Source organism: Arvicanthis niloticus, chromosome 4, assembly GCF_011762505.2.
Source record: "Arvicanthis niloticus isolate mArvNil1 chromosome 4, mArvNil1.pat.X, whole genome shotgun sequence".
NCBI lineage: Eukaryota > Metazoa > Chordata > Mammalia > Rodentia > Muridae > Arvicanthis > Arvicanthis niloticus.
In genome coordinates this window covers 77002138-77022894 of record NC_047661.1, presented here as the reverse complement: position 1 = coordinate 77022894, position 20757 = coordinate 77002138, and the positions used below count along the sequence as shown (strand labels likewise).

Genomic DNA, 20757 nt, shown 5'->3' with positions numbered 1-20757 from the left:
GTCTTTCTGTGCCAGATCCATTTTATTTAACATGAGCCTTCTGTGCTCATTCATGTTGTTGTAAAGGACAGAATTTCTTTCCTTTAGTGACTGAATGATAGTCCATCATGCGTGTGGTGGCACATGTCCTCAATCCTGGCACTCAGAAAGCTGAGGAAGTGAGATCATGAGTTCAAAGCCAGGTTAGGCTACACAGCAAGACTTTTGTCTCAAAAGGCCACATATATATATGTACATATATGTATATGTGCACACATCTATATTTGTATGTTACACATGTATGCACATGTATTACAATAGGTATGTATATATGCCACACACATGCACACACACACACACACACACACACACTCACACTCACACCGGGCAGATGGTGCAAAGCTCCAACTGTTTTACATACAGATACACAGCATGCATGTTGGTGGATGGGGAAAGCTTCAGCAACTTTATTTTTCTCTTAGACTTTTTATACCATCTAAGACAAAAATCCTCCATGTAAGACAAAAGATTGCCTCATAGCCAGAAGTTATACTCTCTAACAATCTCCATAAGATCATCTTCTTCAAGAACAGACTAGTCATTACACAAAAGGAATTACAAAGGATTATTGATTATGATTCTTTTGAAACTCATACTTGACTAAGCATCTCCCGTCTATCTTCTTCTCTACAAGTTCATCATAACCCCAAAGCAATAATTCTTTTTGTTACTAATTAATAACAAAGTTTAAGCAAGCTCTTCCTATGCTTAGCTGATGACAATTTGTTTTTAATAAGAAACAGCTCATCATCTGTGTCTTATTTTTGAAGAGTGGATGGCTAAGCTGACTAACCATATATTCTCCGTTCTTTTTTTTTTTTTTTTTTTTTTTTTGGTTTTTCGAGACAGGGTTTCTCTGTAGTCCTGGCTGACCTGGAACTCACTCCGTAGACCAGGCTGGCCTCGAACTCAGAAATCTGCCTGCCTCTGCCTCCCAAGTGCTGGGATTAAAGGATATTCTCCATTCTTATACTTGCCCTCTGTAGGTTCATTTCATATACGATCCAGAGTAAAACTTTCATGTTACCTCATGCGCAGACCTGGAATTTCCCAGCTGCCATTTTTTTTTTTCCTTAGCTGTGTTTTAAATGCTAGATCCAATGTATCAGCAGTCTGCTTCATTTAAAACTAGATTCTTATCTCTGGATTACTTTAAGCTAGGAAAAAATAGGAATGCTTTTGAATAAGGGGAAACTGGTTGACAGCATTGCTTTAGCAGATATATTTAGCAGATTAGAACACAGAGGAAAGAATGAAGTGAGACACAGAGACTAGGTGCAAAATCACTCCAGAGAAGCCCTTGCAAGTCACTCATTCCTCACACAGGTTTGAGGAAGCATTGCCATAGACAGGCTGGCGGACAGATCGGTCCAGCCCCGATACACCACACTGATCGCTCGGCATCTAGTGCCTACTTTGGAATTTTAATTTTATTTATTATCAGACTGAGAGGAAGAGAGTGTGACACAGTGTGTGTGTGTGCGTGCGCTAACCCTGTGAGAGTCAATTCTCTCCTCCTACCATGTGGTCCCAGGGATGTAACTTAGGTCTTCAGGCATGCAGGTCAAGCATTTTTATTCTCTGAGCCATCCCAGGGGAACTACATCAAACGACTAATTAAATCATGCGTAAGGCCAAAATATCTTAACCTTAAATTGATACTCTTCTCTCATCTACTTTCTTAAATAAAAACAAACAACAAAAAAACCCCAAATCTTCAAACTTCGACTCATACAGACATTTCCTGAACCTGTTTTCTGTACTTAAGTGAAGACAAGAACCAGCTTACAAGTGAGGGGAGAGCACTTCAGGAGACCTGGAGTGCCTCAGGCTACAGCTTCAGCACTGTCTGCCTGGATTGTTAACTGAATTCTATTTCCCCAGCACAGGGGAATCTGGCACATGATAGGTCGCAGTGTTGGTTAAACAACTGGCTCTCAAAGCCAAGCTCTCAGTGAGCATTTCAGGTGACTTGGGGATTCAAGAGTATGGCCAGAGGTGTCTTCAGCATTCTGATTTGGGGGGTTCTCAACAAACCAAGCCCAGCCATTTGCCCCTCCCCCCAAAATCAAATGTAAAAACTAACAGTGAAGAAAGGAATGTATTCAATAGAGTTCTGTTGGGAAAACAGGGGCAAGTGTGTTCAGTTCCACTGGTAAGGGACAGATAACACACTATATTCTTGTGAGATCCCACTAGTATTTCATACTGTAAACAAAAATCTTTGAGTACCCACTGAGAATGGTTTCTCTGCGTTTAGTTAATCTTTAACCCCAATGTAATCAGTGTAATACTAGTGGTGACTTGATCCCAGAGGGATGCAGTGACTTTGGTGTATCTGACATCCCACCTCTTGATCTGGTTGATAAGTACTTCTGGTCTGCTTCTGTGTGTTCCTGGAGAAGTCTGTTTAATGGGATGGGTAAAGTCCCTTAGTCATTAGAGGGCTACTTCTGCATAGTGGGGCCAGCCTTGGTCCTTCATAGGACAATATGGCCATTATTATTTTTTATCATACATAGATGTTCTGTTTGCATGGCTACTCTTGGAATCTTGAAGGGGTGGAAGCTCTCACACTTTATTTTTAAGACAAAGTTTAATGCACCCTAGGCTGGTTTCAAACTTGTGTAGCTGAGGATGACCTTGAGCTTCTGGTTGTCCTGCTGCTATCTCCGCAGAGCTAAGGTTACAGGTGCTCACCCTCATGCCCAACTCACAGGGCACTGGAGACCAACCCGAGGGCTTGGTACATTCGAGGCAAGCATTCTGCTAACTGAGATTTGATATTTATTATTTATTGACACCTTCCTGCTATGCAAGCCAGGTTAGATTGAATTTACAAATTCTCCTGCCTCAGCCTCCCCAGTCTGAGATTATAGGACTGTACCATCGCGGTCTTTCTTTTTACTAATGTATCTTAAGAGATAAAGTTAATGTTATTTTGGGTTTTTCAGTCATAAATGAGGAGGAAAAGGGTTAGGTAAATGCAGGACTCAGAGGCCTTTTATCACCATATTTTAGGCATAACGCATCTTAACTGAAAACATGGAAAGCTGCTCAGGCATCTTACCCAAAGCTTAAAGGAGACAGGTAAGAAATTAAGAGGCGGGCTTGCCAAGCTTTGAGCCTGCTGTTAGCTACCACGGAACCCAAGTTAGGAGTCAGAGCTTTTAGCAAGAGCAGCCTCTAAGCCCCAGTAGCAGAAGCGGACTTAGACCAGCGTCTTCCGCACCTGCGTGCTTCTGCGGCTTGGGAACGCGCGCCAGCTGCGCCCTCTGGCGGCGGCGCGCTGCACCCGGCGTGCGCGGGAACGAAGGCGCGGGGCCTCTCGGGATGGCGAGCGACTCGCCGCGCTTCCTGCAGGCGCTGCGGGCCGGGTACAGACCGGAGCCGGTGCGGACGCGGGTGCAGGAGCAGGACTTACAGCAGTGGGGCTTGACTGGTGAGCCTGCCAGGGAGGCCCGGGGGCGGGCGGGAGCCGGGAAGGTGCGCGGGGGCGCAGGCATACGCGGGGACGATCGGGACCCAGGAGCTTCCTGGCCACTCTAGCTCCTCCCAGTCTCCGTTTCCCCGCCGATGGGCATGCGCACTCACTTGTTGCAGCTCTAAAGACTTCTCAAAGCTGTCCAGCACAGTTTGTCCTGTCCTTTACTTCTTGTGCTTTCGTGTTAAGCCCACTTGCCACTACGAGTCCCATGTGTGGGGATCCCACATGTGGGGACCCCAGATGTTCAGACACCAGGTGTGTAGGCTCCAGATATGGAGACCTCAGGTTTGTAAATTCCAGATGTGGAGACCTAGATGTGCAGACCCCAGTGGACCCGGAGCCACTGCATCCCGCGGCGTCCTCTTTATTCAACATCCCTAGACTCCTTTCCTTATGTATCAGATGCAGTGCTGGTTTAACGGAAAGTTAGAATGACCAGTTGTCACCATGTGGTCGTTATTTATTGCTGTGGAGAGCGTACTGTGGGAAATGGGGAGCAGATAAGCAAAATAAATACCGGCCCTAGGACCAGTTTCTTAACTAGCGGATAAGTGCTTTTGAAAGTATAAGGAAGCGCTTGACTTACACGTGCTAAGTACCACCAAAAGGTGAGGGTTTGGAAAGGCAACACAATGTGCATTTCTGCCAGGCGGTGGCGCACGCCTTTAACCCAGCACTTGGGAGGCAGTGCCAAGTGGATCTTCAATGCTAGCCTGCTCTACATAGCTAGTTCTATGACAGCCAGAGCTATATAATAGAGAGACCCTATCTTTAAAAAAAGTTCTGTCGGCTTAGAGGAGGGACAGATGACGCTGAGGTTGAAGAGAAAGACAAGCAGTTCGTATCAATATTTTTCTTTTATATTCAACTTTAAAATGTTTATTTTTGAGATTATAGTTACATCCCCCTCTTTACTTCCTCCAAACACTCTCAAACTCCCTTCCCTTCTCTCCTTTAAATCCATGGCTCCTCCCTCCACTTGTATGCATATACCTATATAAATAACTATTCTTAAATATAACTTGTTCAGTGTGTTTAATGTTACTTGTATGTATGTTTTCAGGGCTGACCATTTGGCACTGGACAGCCAGTTGGTGTACTCTTCCCTAGAGAAGATCCCTTTTTTTCTCTTAGCTTTTCTTAGTTGCCTATTGTTCTTTGTGTAGGGTTGAGGCCTCAAGGGCTTCTCTCTGCCCATTTTGGCATGCTCATTGGTGTTATCCACATGTGTGGGCAGTCATGTTGGTGAGACTGTGGAGGAAACATCTGGTGTTCCTTGGAGATACAATTTCACAGCAAAGTCTCCACCACTGACTCCTGCAAGCTTTCTGTCTCCTCTTCCACAGTGCCCTTTGAGCCTTAGGTGTGGGAGTGTTTTGTGGACGTATCCATTGGGACTGGGTACAAAACTCTGCATTTTGATTGGTTGTGGTTTTCTCTATTGATCTCAATTTATTGCAAAGAAAAGTTTCCTTGATGGGGGTGAGGCAGGTCTTATGTCCACTTAGAGAGCTGTTGTTACCACCAAGGTATCATGCCACTACTGCATCCTTACGGTTAGTGTGCCATGTAGTAGTGATGTGGTTCATAGGTGTCATGATTGGGGAAGACTGTTAGTAGCTTCCCCTGTTTGGACACTCGCATGGTGTGTCCTGGTACCATGAAAGTCAGCCCTAAGGAAGGCGGTATTCAGGCCAGTCACAGCTCAGGACTCTCTGATTCCTGTTTCTCAAGTCCATAGTGTTTCAGCAATAGGGACTTTACCTTCCACCTCTGGGCATGCAACCAAGGTCAATAAATAGCACTGTATGTTTTGGGAATCCCCTGGACAGCCCTGACAGCAGCTTATAGTTGCCCTTTCTGATCCCTAGAATAAATACAGTATTCAGAGTTGCCAATCCATTGAAAACCAGGCCTTTCTTTCCAGTATGTGCTCATAAAATAATTTATACCTACAAAAAAAAAAAAAAAAAAAAAAGAAAGAAAAGGAAAGGAAAGAAAGAAAGAAAAAGGAAGAAGAAGAAATTTTAGTTTACAGTCCTAACAACTCAAAAGAGGGCTTCTCGTGTCTTATATTTGGTTTTTTATTAGGTGGTCTTTGGCTCTGGGAGGGAGCATTGTCAGCCCAGGTGAGAAGCGTTTGTTAAAGCTACATATGTATAAATATACACAGATTTACATTGTTATGGGCTTGTTTTGGTTTTAGATAATTAATGGTATGATTCTCTGTTGCCTTTTTAGACACCGTACTGTTATTTTACCCTTCTTTTTCCTTCTGAGTAGTTAGCTAGGTTTCCAGTAAAGGGCATGTTTTCCCTTTTGTTGAGCAGGTCTTTCCCCTCCCTTCCAAAAGAGTACTCTCCCCCATCTTTACCACCCCCCCCACCTGTATCTGATTTAAATCTGTGCAGATCAAATCTAGCTGCATGTAATACCCCAGGAGGAGCCATATGTGCAGGGGCATTCTTGTTAAAAGAAAGTGAGCAGACAAGAGGTTGCAGGTTTGAATGCATGGGATAGATATCAAATGTAGATATTATCACAGCCAAATACTTATTACAGTTATGAATTTAATGTTTCAGATTTATTATTTTATGTGTGAGTGTTTTGCTTGCATGAATGCATAGGTACTACATGAGTGCCTGGTATCTATGGAGGTCAGAAGAGAGTATTGGATTCTCTGAACTGGAGTTACAGATAGTTGTGAGCTGCCACATGGGTCCTGGGAGTCTTGGGTCCTCTTCAAGAGCGACAAGTGTTCTTAACTCCCGAGCCAACTGTCCAACTCATAGCTGTGGATTAAAATCCTCATTATAGTGTATCTAGAATACAGAGTGCAAAATGTTTGTATGTTTCTTTACACTGAGCAACACTGGTAATTTCTAATTTGAGAAGTTCAAATAGCTTATTGTTTACCAGAATGTTTATTTGGTGATTAGTAATGGTGGAAATTGGTTTATGTATCTTTGGATTAAAAAGCACCTTAGGACTTTTTTGGTTTGTGTGTTTGTTTGTTTGTTTGGCCTGTCATTTTGGTCCTCTGACTGAGAGCAACAGAGTAACCCAGACCCTAGAGATTAGAAAACAGAGTGTATTTCTCAGATCCCCGTGGTTCCCTTATGACTTGACTGTACGAAAGGAAGCATGTAATTTGGAGCAGGAGAGCCACAGACAGTTTGGAGTGGAGGCGGATGCGTGTTTCCAGTTTTTCTCTGGGCTCTTACCTGTGGAGCATCTGGGTTGGTGTGGATTGAGGTGGAAGGTGATTAGTTTCTGGAGCTGACTGTGCAATGGTCTGGGTTTCTGTTTGTTTGTTTTTTGGTTTTCTGGCTTCCTATTCATGGAGGTAGACATGGTGGGCCAGCAGTTCTGTGGAACTGACTATCTAGATGCCAACCTTGAGGCCAGTCCTCCAGTCTTTCCAACAAGGTTACAGGGACCTAATTCTCTGTATTAAACTCTTTTTCTGTCTAAACAACTTCGGATAATTTCTATCTCTGCATTTGACTCTTAAATGTTAGTGTCATTATCTCTGTATTGATAATTTTATTCATTTTTTAAAAATTAAACTTTTAGGGGCTGAAGAGACCCCCTACAGATAGAGCAGAGGATCCAAGTTCTCCAAGCACAGACAGTGAAGTAGTTTACTACTGCCTGTGATTCCAGCTCCGTGGCATCTGATGCCCTCTTCTGGCCTCTGTGGGCATCTGCACTCATGTGCACATAACCAGACACAGCCACACAACACACACATAATTCAAAATAAATCATTTTAAAATAAGAAAACTAAACTTTTATAATGTGGCAGTCACAGATTCACATGCAATTGCAGGAAGAAATACAGAGAGCTCTCTGTGGGCTCTATCCAGTTTTCCCCAGTGATACCAACGAAGATGTCAGCTAGGAGTTGATGTCTGTCTACACAGCCAAGATGGAGAACATTTCCACTGCTGTAAGCCTCTCCCATTGCCTGTTGATAGCTATACTAATTTCACATGGTTGTGAGCTACCGTGTGATTGCTGGGAATTGAACTCAGGACCTCTGGAATAGCAGCCAGTGCTCTTAACCACTGAGCCATCTCTGTAGCACTGATTTTAGTTTAGTTTGTTTGTTTGTTTGTTTGTTTGTTTTTTGCTTTCACCTTCCTCCATTGTTGAACCTTTGTGAGTAGGTTGTATGTGAAGATAAGTTATTTCCCTGTGACAACCACAAGGAGGTGCTGTGCCTGGTCAGAGGTTGCTTACGTATTTAAAGAACGTGTCAGTGTTAATTCTTACCCTTACCAGCTGTGCTGGAGTAGTCTGGTCGCACTATGGATGCCACGGTTTGTTTTACCTTTCCGGGTGTTTTGTTCTCCTAATCGTGCTGGTGATGTCTTTCAGTGGTTTGAATGTGAATATCCCTATTTGCTTTATCTTTTTGGTCACCCAATTTTTAATTTCACCCATTTTTTTCACTTCATTTTTGATTTTTTTTTTTATATTCTAGATAGTAGGATTTTCTCTTACATGTATGATTTTGCAAAAACAATTAGTTTGCTCAAGTTTATCAGATTTATTTTATGTAATTTTTTTGTTTGTCTGTTTGGTGTCAGTTTGGGCTGGTAAGATGGTTCAATGGGTGAGTGTGCTTACACTCATGACCCGAGTGTGGGTCCTTGTGTCACAAGGTGGTAGGAGAACCAGCTCCCAAGAGTTGCCCTCTGACCCCCACAAGTGTGCTGCCATTCATGTGCCTGCACGAACACATGCACGCATGTACGCTATGCACAAATTAAAAAGGAAAAAAAGAACTTGTGTGGTCTATTTAGCCTAAAGACTTTGTGCCCCACCCCACCCCTCTGTATATTTTCAGTTTTACATTTGAGCCTGTGATCTTTTTTGACCTAATTTTTGTTCTGTAAGTTTTAACATACTAGGTTTCTATTTTCATTCAGACTGGTGTAGTTCTTTCCCCTGAGACTTATGAAATGGGTTGTTTAGGAGATTTGTAAGTTTGTTGTTTAGTTTCCAAGAGCTTGGAACCGTCCTTATTACATTTCTGTCTGGAGTTTCCAGTTGGGCTGCATTGTGCTCAGCCCCTTCGTATCCTTTGAGCCTTGTCTGCTGCCTTCAGTTTGGTGGATACTCCACAGCACAGAAGAGAATGCATACTCAGCACTGTTGGGCGACCGCAGGCCAGTGGTCCTGATTGGGAAACTGATTTCCTTGCTCTTTCTAGCATCCAGAGGCTGGTGGGTTCTGGACTTGCTCCCTGGCTCCATCCATAGAACCAGCAACATTGTATCTCTTGGATCCTTCTTCTGTAGCCATTGCTAGTGCCCACGAGCCTTTCTTCTTTTTATTTGCTGTGGCAGCTAGGGTGGATCTTCCTATCCCAATCATCCCTTACAGACACTCTAAGAGATTTAGCCACATCTTATCAAGTTGACAGGATAAACCAAAGCACGTTATTTGTAAAAAGTAATGATGCCTTCTCGTTTGAAAGAGTTTTAAAGTTTTTTAATGGTCTGAAAGGTAAGTGTTGCACTGGTGCCTGATCTTGCTTGTTCTTAATCAGCCGCCATCTTCCCGGCTAGCCTAGGCCTGAGAATATGCTGCCGCTCGGCTCAGGCTGCCAGAGACAGCCCTGTCACCCAGGAGACGCCAGCGTGGGAGATGGCTCTGCCAATCTACCACACTATCTCCACAAGGCATCCCCAGTACTCAGTAGAAATGAGACTCTAATGCTTAGATTATCCAAAGGCTTTATATGCTTGGTAATGCTCAATAACAAGATGCTCACACAATTAGAGGTGTATCCCAATTAACTAACTTAGATATAAGTTGTTACCCAGGACTGCTCCCATACATGCGTGGTTCTCCATCTCTCCTCCATCTCTGCCTCCCTAGCTCCTCCTCTTCCTCTCCTTACTCCTCTCACCTTAGCTCCTCCCTACTTTCAGGGGGAAACTATGTCGCTACAGGCAAGAGTCTCTAAATGAAAGTTTTTCAAATGGGCTTTAGTCTTACCTTCTTCTGTCTTATCTATAACTTTAAATTTGCTCACCCACCCTCCTTTGCCAAACTATGTATTTTTTCATATTTCTGCACCTCTCATCTCTGGATTCTTAGTGTAAATCTGACTAAAAGTAGCAAGCAGAGTCCATGCCACAGTCTAAATGCTGACTTGTGTTGAAATTCCTTCTGTTAACACTTTAAACCATTACTTTGGGATCCAGCCTCAGGATCCTGGCAGAATGAAACTGGGTTAGTTTACCAGCATGCTCCAGGTCAAGTCTTCTCCCCATGAAACACCCATTCCCTGATCCATATCCTGAGCTCCTGTTGGCATTCTGGTTTTCTGAATGCCCAGCAGCATCCAGGTTACAGGGTACTAGGGCTTCTTTAGCCTACAGCTCTAGGCTGTTAACCTCCATCTTGCAAAACAGTTCTATAAATCACAAAGCCAGATTGATCATAGCAGTGACCCCATTTCTTGGTGCCAATTTTCAGTGACAAAATATCTGACAAAAGTAATTTAAGGAAGGAAGCATTTATTCAGACTTATGATGTGGAGAAAAAGTCCATTGCAGGATGCTTGGTAGTTGGAGCAGGTCCCAGAGATGGAAGTAGGAGGAGGCAGTTCGGGGTATTATGACACTGGTAAGCTTAGGTGAAAGGTGGAGCCAGGCTGTAGCCCCAAGGTCTGCTCTCTAGGTGCCTTGGTTCACTTCCTCCAGCTAAGCTCCCTAAAACTACCTCCCCTCCCCCACCAAAAAAAATTGTATCTCTAGCTGGGGCCCAAATGTTGAAGTAAATGAACCAGTGGACGACATTTCACATCAACACACTGTGAAATACTCTTCATGATGATGCACTGTACCGTGTTGAAGGTGTGACAGAGTCCTGTCTGCATCTCTCCTTAGCATGCACATCCCGTGTGCTGCTTGCCGATGAGCTATGTTAGGAATGCTCGTTTCTAGTAGGGATGTGAGACTCTGTTGACTTTCTGTCAGGTGGATTAGGTGACAAAGACAACATGCTTAGGAGTTTGAATGAGTGACAAATGGTGACCACGTCTGCATAAAAAGTAGCGGGGAGGTGGCTGGCCTGATTTTCAGTGTGAGAGGTGAGGCCACCATAGAACCTGAAGCTTGCTGGAATTTCTGCTCTTCCGCCGGCTTGTGGTTTTTTTTTTTTTTTTTTTTTTTTTTTTGTTTTGTTTTTTTTTTTTGTTATTTCTAGGGATTCATCTACGCTCTTACCAACTGGAGGGAGTCAATTGGTTAGTCCAGTGCTTCCATAGCCAGAATGGCTGCATCCTGGGAGATGAGATGGGCCTGGGGAAGACCTGCCAGGTATGCTCCTGTAGAAGGCGTGCAGCTCACCTCCACGCAGCTCAGGGTCCTCTACGTGCTCACCGCAGCAGTGTATTTCTTACTAGGGCGTAAACTACGGAAAGTAGCCTCTTAAAGGATTGTGATCTTAGAGTTGTGATTTCTAGCTTGAGTTTTTAAAATTGTACCATTGCCCTTGTTTGACTTTTTTTTTTTTTTTTTAAATGTGTTTCAGAGAAGCATGGCTTAATTAGAGTAGCCAGTGGCCCTAGTCCAGGGCTTTTCTCTATTTAAAAAAATTAATAATTTACCTGTCTTAGCATCAAGTTAATTATGACTTCCTTAGCAGTGTTTTGTGTGGTATCTGCTTCCTGGGTCTCTCTCAGGATAGCTTAGTGTGAATAAGGTTTCTAAATTCACTAGGTAACTAATGCCATTAAAGGAAGCAACGCAAAGCATAGAGACCTGGAGAGTCTTGTTGTTAAGACTCTGTTAGGCAGGTGACATCAGGATGATGAGCAAAACTGCCTTGGGTTGACATGTCATTTGTGGGTTTGGGTTGATAAACAGTTCAGTTACATCATACCATGTGAGTTAATCACATGTATATGTGCATATGCACGCATGCGCGTATATGCACATATACATGTGTTCTAGTCGTTGTGAGGACTCTGTGGTTATTTCTCATGAGGAAATGTGATCAGAACTAATTTTTTCCTCTGTTCCAGACTATCGCTCTCCTCATTTACTTGGTGGGGAGACTGAACGACGAAGGGCCGTTTCTGATTCTTTGTCCCTTGTCTGTTTTGAGCAACTGGAAAGAAGAGATGGGGAGGTAAATTAGATGAACTTTTATTCTTTGCATTGCTTAAGATATTCTGGCTGGTGTAAAAAATAAGATAAAATAATAGCGTCTTATACAGTTAATGAGTTTATTCTAGAAAGGTCTGAATTGAAGCAAGGTAGGTAGATACTGGGGATCCAGGATAGGAGGGTCCAGGTCTTATCACTTCTGTTTGGCAGCTTAAAGGTAAGTATTCATTTTTTAATGAAGTTTATTGCACTGAAGAAAAGCTATCCTTCATCAGGGCCTTACCTGAGGCTTAGCCATGACCCTAGGCACGGTTTGGAGGCCCCAGGACTCTTTCTGGGTGCCAGGCCTCCTAGGGTCTGCACATTGCATTGCCTTATGAAGTGTAGTTTGCTTGGTAACCCACACTGTCCCATGGCTCACTCTAACATTTGTGCTGTCTGTCTCTTTTCTTTGCTCCAGATTTGCTCCAGGTCTTTCCTGTGTGACATACACAGGTGACAAGGAAGAGAGAGCCCGCCTTCAGCAGGACCTAAAACAGGAGTCAGGTTTTAATGCGCTGCTGACGACCTATGAGGTAGCCATCTGCTTCTCTACAAGAACTCCTAACCTGGGCCAAAGACGTGGTTAAAACCACTCGGATTCTGTTTAAACAGAGCATACTTTAGGGGGTCTGGAGGGCAAGAAGTGACCCTTCACCACATTCTCAAAGGGACTTTGTGACTGCAGAAGTGAAGGATCGTGGGGCGTTGTGTTGGTTAGTTTCCTTCTCTCTGTCCCTTCTGCTTCATGGCGAGTGGTTGCGGAGGTGACACTCAAGCTACCTCTTGTTGGATGAACAGAAGTGTGAGGGAAAGGGGCTCGCTCATGTCTGTAACTGTAACATGGGAATGGGGGACGCTTAGTGTCTTAGTTACGGTTTCTCTTGCTCTGATGACAGCAATACTAAAGGCAACACGGGGAGCGAAGGGCTTATTTCATCTTATACTTCAAGTAATAGTCCATCACTGAGGGAAGTCAGGTCAGGAAGAGCTGATGCAGAGGTCGCCGGGCAGTGCCGCTCACTTGCTTGCTTCCCCTGGCTTGCTCAGCTTGCTTTCTCACAGAACCCGGGACCACCAGCCCAGGGTTAGTCCCAGCACAGTGAGCTGGGCACCCCCATATCAATCATCGATCAAGAAAACACTCCCCAGACTTGGCCACAGACCACTCTGGTGGAGGCACTTTCTCAGCTAAAGTTCTCTCCTTCCAGTGACTCTGGCTTGTGTGCACTTGCCTCAAAGCACACTTGGCTGTAGTCTCTTAGTTCCTGTTAGGAGAAGACTTGGGCCTTGTAAGTGAGATCTTCCCCTTACCAGACTCTCTTTTGTTTGGACTTAAAGGACACTCAGCTTTGTGTCTCACTAGGGAAGGAAAGGCAGAACTGTTGTCATTGGAGAGTGTCCCCAAGACAGGAAAGTGGCTTGTCAGCCCTGGAATTTCTCAGCACCAGCCTTTTTTAAATTTGTCTTCCTTTCTTTTTCAGATTTGCTTGAAAGATGCCTCATTTCTAAAATCGTGAGTAGGTTGTGCTGCCCCGGAAACTATTGCATGAGCCGTGAGAGTCATGTGTTCCCCTCATACTGTGGAACTCTGCCCTCTTCTGTGTTTGTCTTATTTTGAAGTCTTGATAGCTAACATAGATTTTATGGCTTCTGTTTAACGTTTTCTTTTATTTAAGTGAGCATAGTATCTTTTCCACCAGAGGAATGTGTGCTTTTCTCTGTTTTCCCTTTTGTCTAATTTAATAGTTTTACTGGAAGGGAGTCCTAGAGATTGAAGCCAGGGATTTGCACATGCTAGGCAGGTGTGCTGCCGTGAGTTCTCAGTGTCTCACCCCTTCTTTGTTTTCTAAGTGGTCTGTGCCTGCTCGCCTAACCTCCCCTACCACGTGTGTCTGGATCTGTGTGCTTGCCTGTGTGTGAGCTGATTCTCTATCTTCCACTGTTTTGTGGCAGAGTCTTTTCCTTCTTCCACTGTGCAGCACACTCCAGACTAGCTGACCCTTGAGTTTCTGTCTGATTCTCATCTCTCTAGGTCCCATTTTGCCATAGGTGTGCTGGGACCACAGATGCACTTCCACATCTGGCTTTTTACTTGGGTTGCAGAGACCCAATTTAGGCCCATCAAGAGCCTTCACCTGCCGAGTCAGGTCCCTGACCCCTTTAAGGGTTTGTCACTGGGAAGACAGAGTCCAGTTACTAGTGAGAAATGTACAGAGGGACTGAAAAGGTGGCTCAGTGGTGAGCATGCTTGCTGCCCTTTCAGCAGACCTGAGTGAGCACCCACAACCCACAGTACTGGCTCACAGCTGCCTATAACTTTAACTCTAGGTGCAGGGGATCTGATGCCCCAGGCCTCTGCACATGCCTGTTCTCATGTGCACATTCATGTAATTAAAAAACAGGCAGTGAATGTGAAATCTTAAAGGACAGTAACCTAGGCCATACCTGGTGAGTCTTAGACCTCCGTGGGTTTGCCATGGCATGGATTTGCTTGCACATAGCCTCCCTCTCTCACACACACACACATTCAAACGTGAGTCAATGGAAGCCATACCCATTCAAACCACCACACCTCTGTATGTGAGCACACACACACACATACCCACCCACCAAATTTAAATATTTAAATATTTAAATATTCGTAAATCTCCTTGCAGGCAGGTTCTTCACTTTACAGATGAAAATGTTAGTTTTTAATATAGCAGACCCAGGGTTGGCACCACACACGGTGGGCTGGGCCTTCCTATAGCAGTTAGCAGTTAAGAAATGCATCACACATGTGGCCACAGGCCAGTCTGATGTGGGCAGTGGCTCAGTTGAGGTTCCCCCTTCTTGGATGTGTCAAGTTGACAACCAAGATTAGCTGTTTTTACAGCTAATGTTAATAAATGTCAAAGCAGGGCTTCAACGCCAGCGTTCAGCTGTCAACCCTCCTTTTACGTATGCAGCTGCACCAAGTGTCGCATTTCTCAGGAGAAGTGCTGCCTTTCTGTCTCATCATCTGTTCTAAGCACACTGGTAGGAGGGTTTAAGAACATAATGAATGAGGGACACTTAGGATGTTGACTCCCACAGCACAGGTGTATCCTAAAAGCGTTAGCTAAGATTACTTTTCCCATTGCTGTGCTGTACATACTGGAAGTGGCAGGGAGCTGTAGTGTCTGTCCTACAGAGATGCATTATGGACATCAGAGATGTGCATGGGAGCAGCAGAAGCAGCTTGGAATCTTTCGGATTACAGACGTACACAGTCTTTGAATCAAGAGAATTAGACTTTACTGTACTGGGTGCTGGGATTCCCTGTACTCCCTCTTCTCTCCAGGAGCCTCTTGAGAGCATCCTTTGATGGTCATGTGACCCTCTCTCTTTTAATGTGTAACATTCACCACCCTGTAGCCTGTTTCATTTAATACGCGTTTTTGGATATTTGCATGTATAAAAAGGGAACTGGGCTACCCGTTTGTGGTGACACTGTCCTGTGGGCAGTGGTTCACCTTCTCTCAGGGCCACTGTCCAACCATAGAAATGTTCACACTTTATCAATGTTGAGTGCACCCTGCTCCTGGGCTCCTGGGCTTCTTGTGCTCTCCCTGGGGCCTTAGTCCTTCCTCCATCTGTGGAAGATAAATGAGATAAAGGACACAGGCCCCTGCATTTCTTCTCCGTCTGTTGTTGGGGAATTTTCTTCCCATCCCCATGGTTTATCTGTCTGGTTTTGGGATAGACTCTTCCTATGCAGACCAACCTGAGGATCTGATCTCTATCTGAGAACCCACATGGGAAAGGAAAGAGTCAACTTCTGCAAGTTGTCCTCTGACCATACACACCATGGCATATATGTGCCATCCCCCAGATAAATACATCTAAAAAATAAAAATATAACGTGATATTCTGTGGTGCTTACAAGCAAAATTAACAGTCTTAATATTAATATGTTTTACATTTTACCTTATGTTTGATTTTTTTTTTTTTTGTAATTTTTAAAGATATACAATAATCATGTCTTGTTTGGTTGGTTTTTAATTTTTTTGTTTGGAAACTGTTTTGCATATAGCCCTGACTGGCTTTACTGTGTAGCTAAGGCTAGCTTCACAATTGTGGTATTCTTGTATGCCTACCTCCCAAGTGCTAGGGTTACAGATATGTTCCACTACACCCAGCTAACATTTGTATTACAGTGACCATATATGCCTTTTCATATAGCCATATGGTTTATCATCTATTAATACATATTTATTTTCACCTTTTGCAGTTTTAACTAATATATTCTAGAACATACTCATGAATATATATTTACCATATCTGGGGAAGACCAACAGATTTCCCAAAGTATTTGTCAAAATGTGCTTTTATAGCAAAGTGTAGTAGTGATCTATGCCTGTAATCAGTACTTGGGAGGCTGAGGCAGGAGGATTACAAATTTGAGGCCTGTTGGAGCTGCACAGTAAGACACATGCAGTATAGAAATATACACATGCATGTTGTATGTGTATGTGCTTTTTGACTGGAACTTACTGATAAATTGTTCTAGCTACGTACACACAGCAAACCATTCTTTACAGTAGTCACAGAGGACCTCAGGGTCAACGAAGGAGGACACAATAGGGCCATCTCTGTTGTGCCTGGTTCTGTTCAGGACTTATTTAAATCCTGCTTTTTTGTCTTCTGTGGCACAGCCGTCTCTTTAATGTTTCTTACGGGTTTGACTCTCAGTTCTGCTCTGGTGAGCCTGACCAAATTGCCTAACCTTTCTGAGCCTTCATCTCCTATTGGCCCTGTCCTGTCTGTTTATCGTGTTCTTTTGAACTAAACACACAGAGCTACAAGTTCAGTACCTGGCACTTGGTTATAAATGTTTCTTCTCTCTCTGGCTTTGGCTCCTTCCTTCCCTCCATCTTTTCTGTCTTGTGGGGAGGCTCCTTGCATGTACCCCTCATGCAACAGCTGCTGTCCAGTCAGTAGGGAGGTGATTCGGCCGTGTCTCTAAGGCCAGGCTTGTGATAGGCCTTCTCACAGTAGTTGCAGTTCTGTAGCAATTGTGAGCTGCATCTGAGCTGCACAAAGCTGAAAGTGGATTTTCTCTCACAGCTTCTCTTGGAGTGTTCTTGCTGTGGATGAAGCTCACAGACTGAAAAACCAGAGCTCCCTGCTGCACAGGACGCTTTCAGAGGTAAGTTCACAGGGGCGGCCTTGGTTTTCATCCAGATGCCTGCTGTTTAAGATAGTCATTTAAAGAGTGGTTTTAGTTTTACAACAACGTCGAGCAGCAGGTGCAGAGACACCCCCAACCCCCTCTATTCATATCTTCCCTCATTACTAACATCCCCGGTTAGTCAGAGCAGTGGATTTGTTGCAAATGCTGGGACAGTTTTGAGATTATCACTCAGAATCTGTAAACTCACAGACTCACTTTTGATATTGTAGATGCTGCTTGGTTGGGAGAAATATATAATGACACCTACCCACCACTGCAGTATCATGCATGGTGATGTCACTGCCCCGACAATGCTCTGGAGCCCTGCTTCCTCATCCCTCCCCCTAAGAATGTTAACCAGGTTAACCTGTAATGGCAGTACTTGGGAGAGTGGTGGAAGAGGGCTGTGTAGCCAGGCCTTTTTGTAAAAAATAGTTAGACCTGAACAGTGTAGACATAATTGAAACTTTTCTTTCAGTCAGATTATGGCAGGGCTAAATGATTATTTGGGGGTTAGGGGGGTTGGCAGACAGAATATGTAATGTCTTTCCTTTTATCTCTTGTAAGACAGTGTTTGTTAACATCTGGTTATCCAATGCAACCCTACTCCAGGAAAGTGCATTGCACTTTTGGAAGCATTGCACCTGTCTTTGATCATCTTGGTTTCTTTGCAGAAAGGACCTCATTATAAACTTGTTTACTTAGCAGATACATTGGGCCTACTGTACCTCTTTCCCACTGTGCCTGTTTTGAGAATTTACTGGCCCACAGGAAGACCAGTTCCATACCATTCAGTGTCACCTTCGTCCTCTGCACGCTTGCGCTCTTTGGCTGTTATAAAGTATGATGCATTGCTCTCATCTTCTCCTGGCCTCTCACACCATTCTGGAAACATGGGGATGACTTGCTGTGATTCACAGAGATGCCTGTGAAAAGTGTCTTTCTCCTAGTTGAAAGGCTTGTTCATTCATGAGACTCCACATTTTGGTGGTGATGAAGTTTGGTACTATCCCATAATAAATCCTGTCCAGAGAGGCATTTGAAAGAAAACCTTTGATCAGCGTTCTATAGTTACTGGCCTAGAAGTTGCAGTTTTGGATGTTTAAAAGCAGATACATTCTGTGAAGATTGCTGCCCCTTGTAGGGCGCCCTCTTGCTCTGTGGTACCATTGTCTTTGTTTTAGGGACCCTTAACAGTGTCTCTTTCCCAAGAGGTTTTCACATTAGTCCGTTTGTGCTGCTTTAACACAGTACCACAGACTGGGTCAGAACGAACAGACATTTATTTATCTCACAGTTCTGAAGGCTGGAAAGTCAGATCAAGATGTTGGGACTTTGTACTGTGTTCTTATATGGCAGAAGGGCTAGCTTAATGATTCTTTTAAAAGGACCTTGATTCCATTCAGAAGGAGCTGCTATGGCCTAATTATCTTTTAGAGGGACACCTTCTAATACTGCCACTCTGTGGCATGCCTTTTGGAGGGAGCACATTGAGTGATAGCAATTGTCAGTCATATTCTAGGTCTCTATCCTTGTAAGAGAATGCTTCATAAACTCATGTGTCAGTTTACTGACATACGGTGAGAAAGACAGGCACTGAAAGAACTCAGGGCTTGTGGATTTGACGAGGGAAGATCCATCTTGCTGTGGCTTCAGAGCCCCCAGTTGTTACTCATCAGGAAACTAAGGCTCAGAGGATGGCGTGAAAGAACTCTGCTGGCACGTGTCAGCGCTCCTTTTAGGTCCTTTTAGGTGAGATTTGGATTGCAGATCAGTGGATGGTTGAAAAGAAAATACACTTATTTAGGTGGTGCATGGTGGCACTTGGGAGGAGGGGCAGGCAGATCTCTTATGTTGAGGCCAGCCTGGTCTACTGAGTGAGTTCCAGAACAGTCAGGGTTTCATAGTCAGAACCCATCTTTAGCGAGCGAGCGAGAGAGCGAGAGAGAGAGAGAGAGAGAGAGAGAGAGAGAGAGAGAGAGAGAGAGAGAGAGAAACAAAAAGCCAAACAAACAAAACCATTTATTTATTGGACTGAAAGGTGAGAAAGGGGATTCTGTCTGGTTTATATCTGTCTATTTTAATACTGGTTTCAGTTTGTTTACAAAAGTCAGAAGTGATCTAAATGTGAAAACCGAGTTAGTGCCAGAATTTATATATCAAACTTACAGTGCATTTACCAACCAAAGTTGCCATTATGTGGAAAAATGCTTAATATTTAATAAGGAATGTACTTACATACTATTTTATACACAAATCTTGTGAAGTTCTATAAAGGCAGATTGTTTCTGATTTTTATTTCCCAGCTGTAAGTTTTGATGCAAAAAGGACTCTACTTTAAATCAAAATTTTTACTCATGTCCTAGGAAAACCTAAATATCATGACTAGGGGTTACCTGTGTGAGCCTGTGTTTTTTGATCTTCTCAACTCTTTACTGAAATACACCTTGTGAATTCTGGTTACTATAAAAAAAAAAAACCAAAACAAAACAAAAAACAACAACAACAACAAAAAAAAAACCAAACCCAAACCTCAGTCCAGTTAGTTGAAGTACTTTAAAAATATTGTCCAACAAGCAGAATGAGGCAGATGGGTAGATAGTCAAAGAGCATTTCAGAAAAACACAAGGAGGTTGCCAAGACTTCTGTAGTAAGTTTTAATTGGTCACATCACCTTCTCTTACTATAAAAGCAGTGTGTCTTACATCCCCTACAGCCAAAATCTAGAAAGATAAGGAAAGGGAAAGATGGCATGACCCACTCCTGAATTAACACTTCAGTATATCTTATATGTACATATGTGTATGTGTGAATGTCTGTATAGTGCCCACTGTATTTTGACATTTAAAATAACAGACATATATGGTATATGGCTTTTCTATTTTATTACATTAATTTTGATAGCTCCTGTTATGTCAGCTCAGGGGTTGACCATCCTTGACTCAATATCTCTTGTTAATGTTTTTCTTTCTCTTTTTGAGCAAAGCGAGCCGATCTATTGAGGAAGCATGAAAAGGAACTCTGAGGAGTAGGAGGTGTCCCAAGGGAGGATTAGTCTGACGTTCTGTTTTTCTTAACTTTTAATGTCATCACTAATTACTAACATTTAATTACTGATAAGGAAGTTTTAATTTTTGCTTTCTCATTTGTTCCTGACTGTTGGGAACTGTCATGTGGCGCAGTATCTGGAAACATCCAGAAGTCTTATATGCCATAAGGTTTACCAAAGGCACTGTTTTAGTGTAGCTCTTGCTTCTTACCTGTAGCGGAGGGCTTGATGTGTCATTTTTTTCTCCATCTCCATGTACACACTCATACGTGTCTCATGTGTCTTGGTAAGCTCCCCCATTTAGGGTGCAACCCATAGTTTAACTCTGTAAGATTGAGTAGCAGTAGTGTATCCTATATTCTGTAATATTCATGCAGGAAGAGGTGTAGCTTGAATCATTATAGTGCTGTCTTCTTTGTAGGACTATTTTAATAGTTGAAACTGGAGTCACTTCCTTTGTCAAATAGAACATGCAGCCTGACACCGAGCCTGCCGGCGTCATGTACCTTTGTCATTCCCACTAAGACAGGCTGCTCTTTGTTGTAACCCAGTCTTTCCTCCGGTGTCGGGGGTTTAGTTTCATTGCTTTGTGTGTTTGAGTTCTCAGTGGTCTTCCGTCTCCTGCTCACCGGAACTCCCATCCAGAACAGCCTCCAAGAGCTCTACTCCCTCCTCTGTGTAGTGGAGCCGGATCTCTTCTGCAGAGAGCAGGTGGAAGATTTTGTTCAGCGCTACCAGGACATCGAGAAAGAGTCCAAATCAGGCAGGTCTCTCTCTTCCTAATCATCCTCAAGAGGTTTTGGCACAGAAGCTA

General features: G+C 43.6%; 2 protein-coding genes across 5 annotated transcripts in view; one reads left to right on the top strand and one right to left on the bottom strand.

Annotated features, from left to right (window-relative positions):
* Nucleotides 1-3611, bottom strand: part of Fmo5 (flavin containing dimethylaniline monoxygenase 5) — a 47461-nt gene extending 43850 nt beyond the window's left edge. Inside the window, exon 1 of one of the 2 annotated variants that reach the window (XM_076932995.1) lies at nucleotides 3464-3611. The gene's annotated coding sequence lies outside the window, so the exon portion shown is untranslated. Of the gene's footprint in view, nucleotides 1-3271; nucleotides 3291-3463 lie in introns of those variants that run through there. The other variant, XM_034499467.2, reaches the window with a different exon arrangement.
* Nucleotides 3348-20757, top strand: part of Chd1l (chromodomain helicase DNA binding protein 1 like) — a 51009-nt gene continuing 33599 nt past the window's right edge. For all 3 annotated transcript variants that reach the window (XR_013109977.1, XM_034499466.2, XM_076932993.1), the window contains exons 1-7: nucleotides 3348-3481; nucleotides 10754-10866; nucleotides 11574-11680; nucleotides 12119-12233; nucleotides 13182-13213; nucleotides 16789-16870; nucleotides 20544-20706. Coding sequence is in view for 2 of the 3 variants with exons in the window: in XM_034499466.2 (XP_034355357.1) it covers nucleotides 3373-3481; nucleotides 10754-10866; nucleotides 11574-11680; nucleotides 12119-12233; nucleotides 13182-13213; nucleotides 16789-16870; nucleotides 20544-20706 (721 nt within the window). In the remaining variant the exon portion in view is untranslated. The remainder of the gene's footprint in view (nucleotides 3482-10753; nucleotides 10867-11573; nucleotides 11681-12118; nucleotides 12234-13181; nucleotides 13214-16788; nucleotides 16871-20543; nucleotides 20707-20757) is intronic.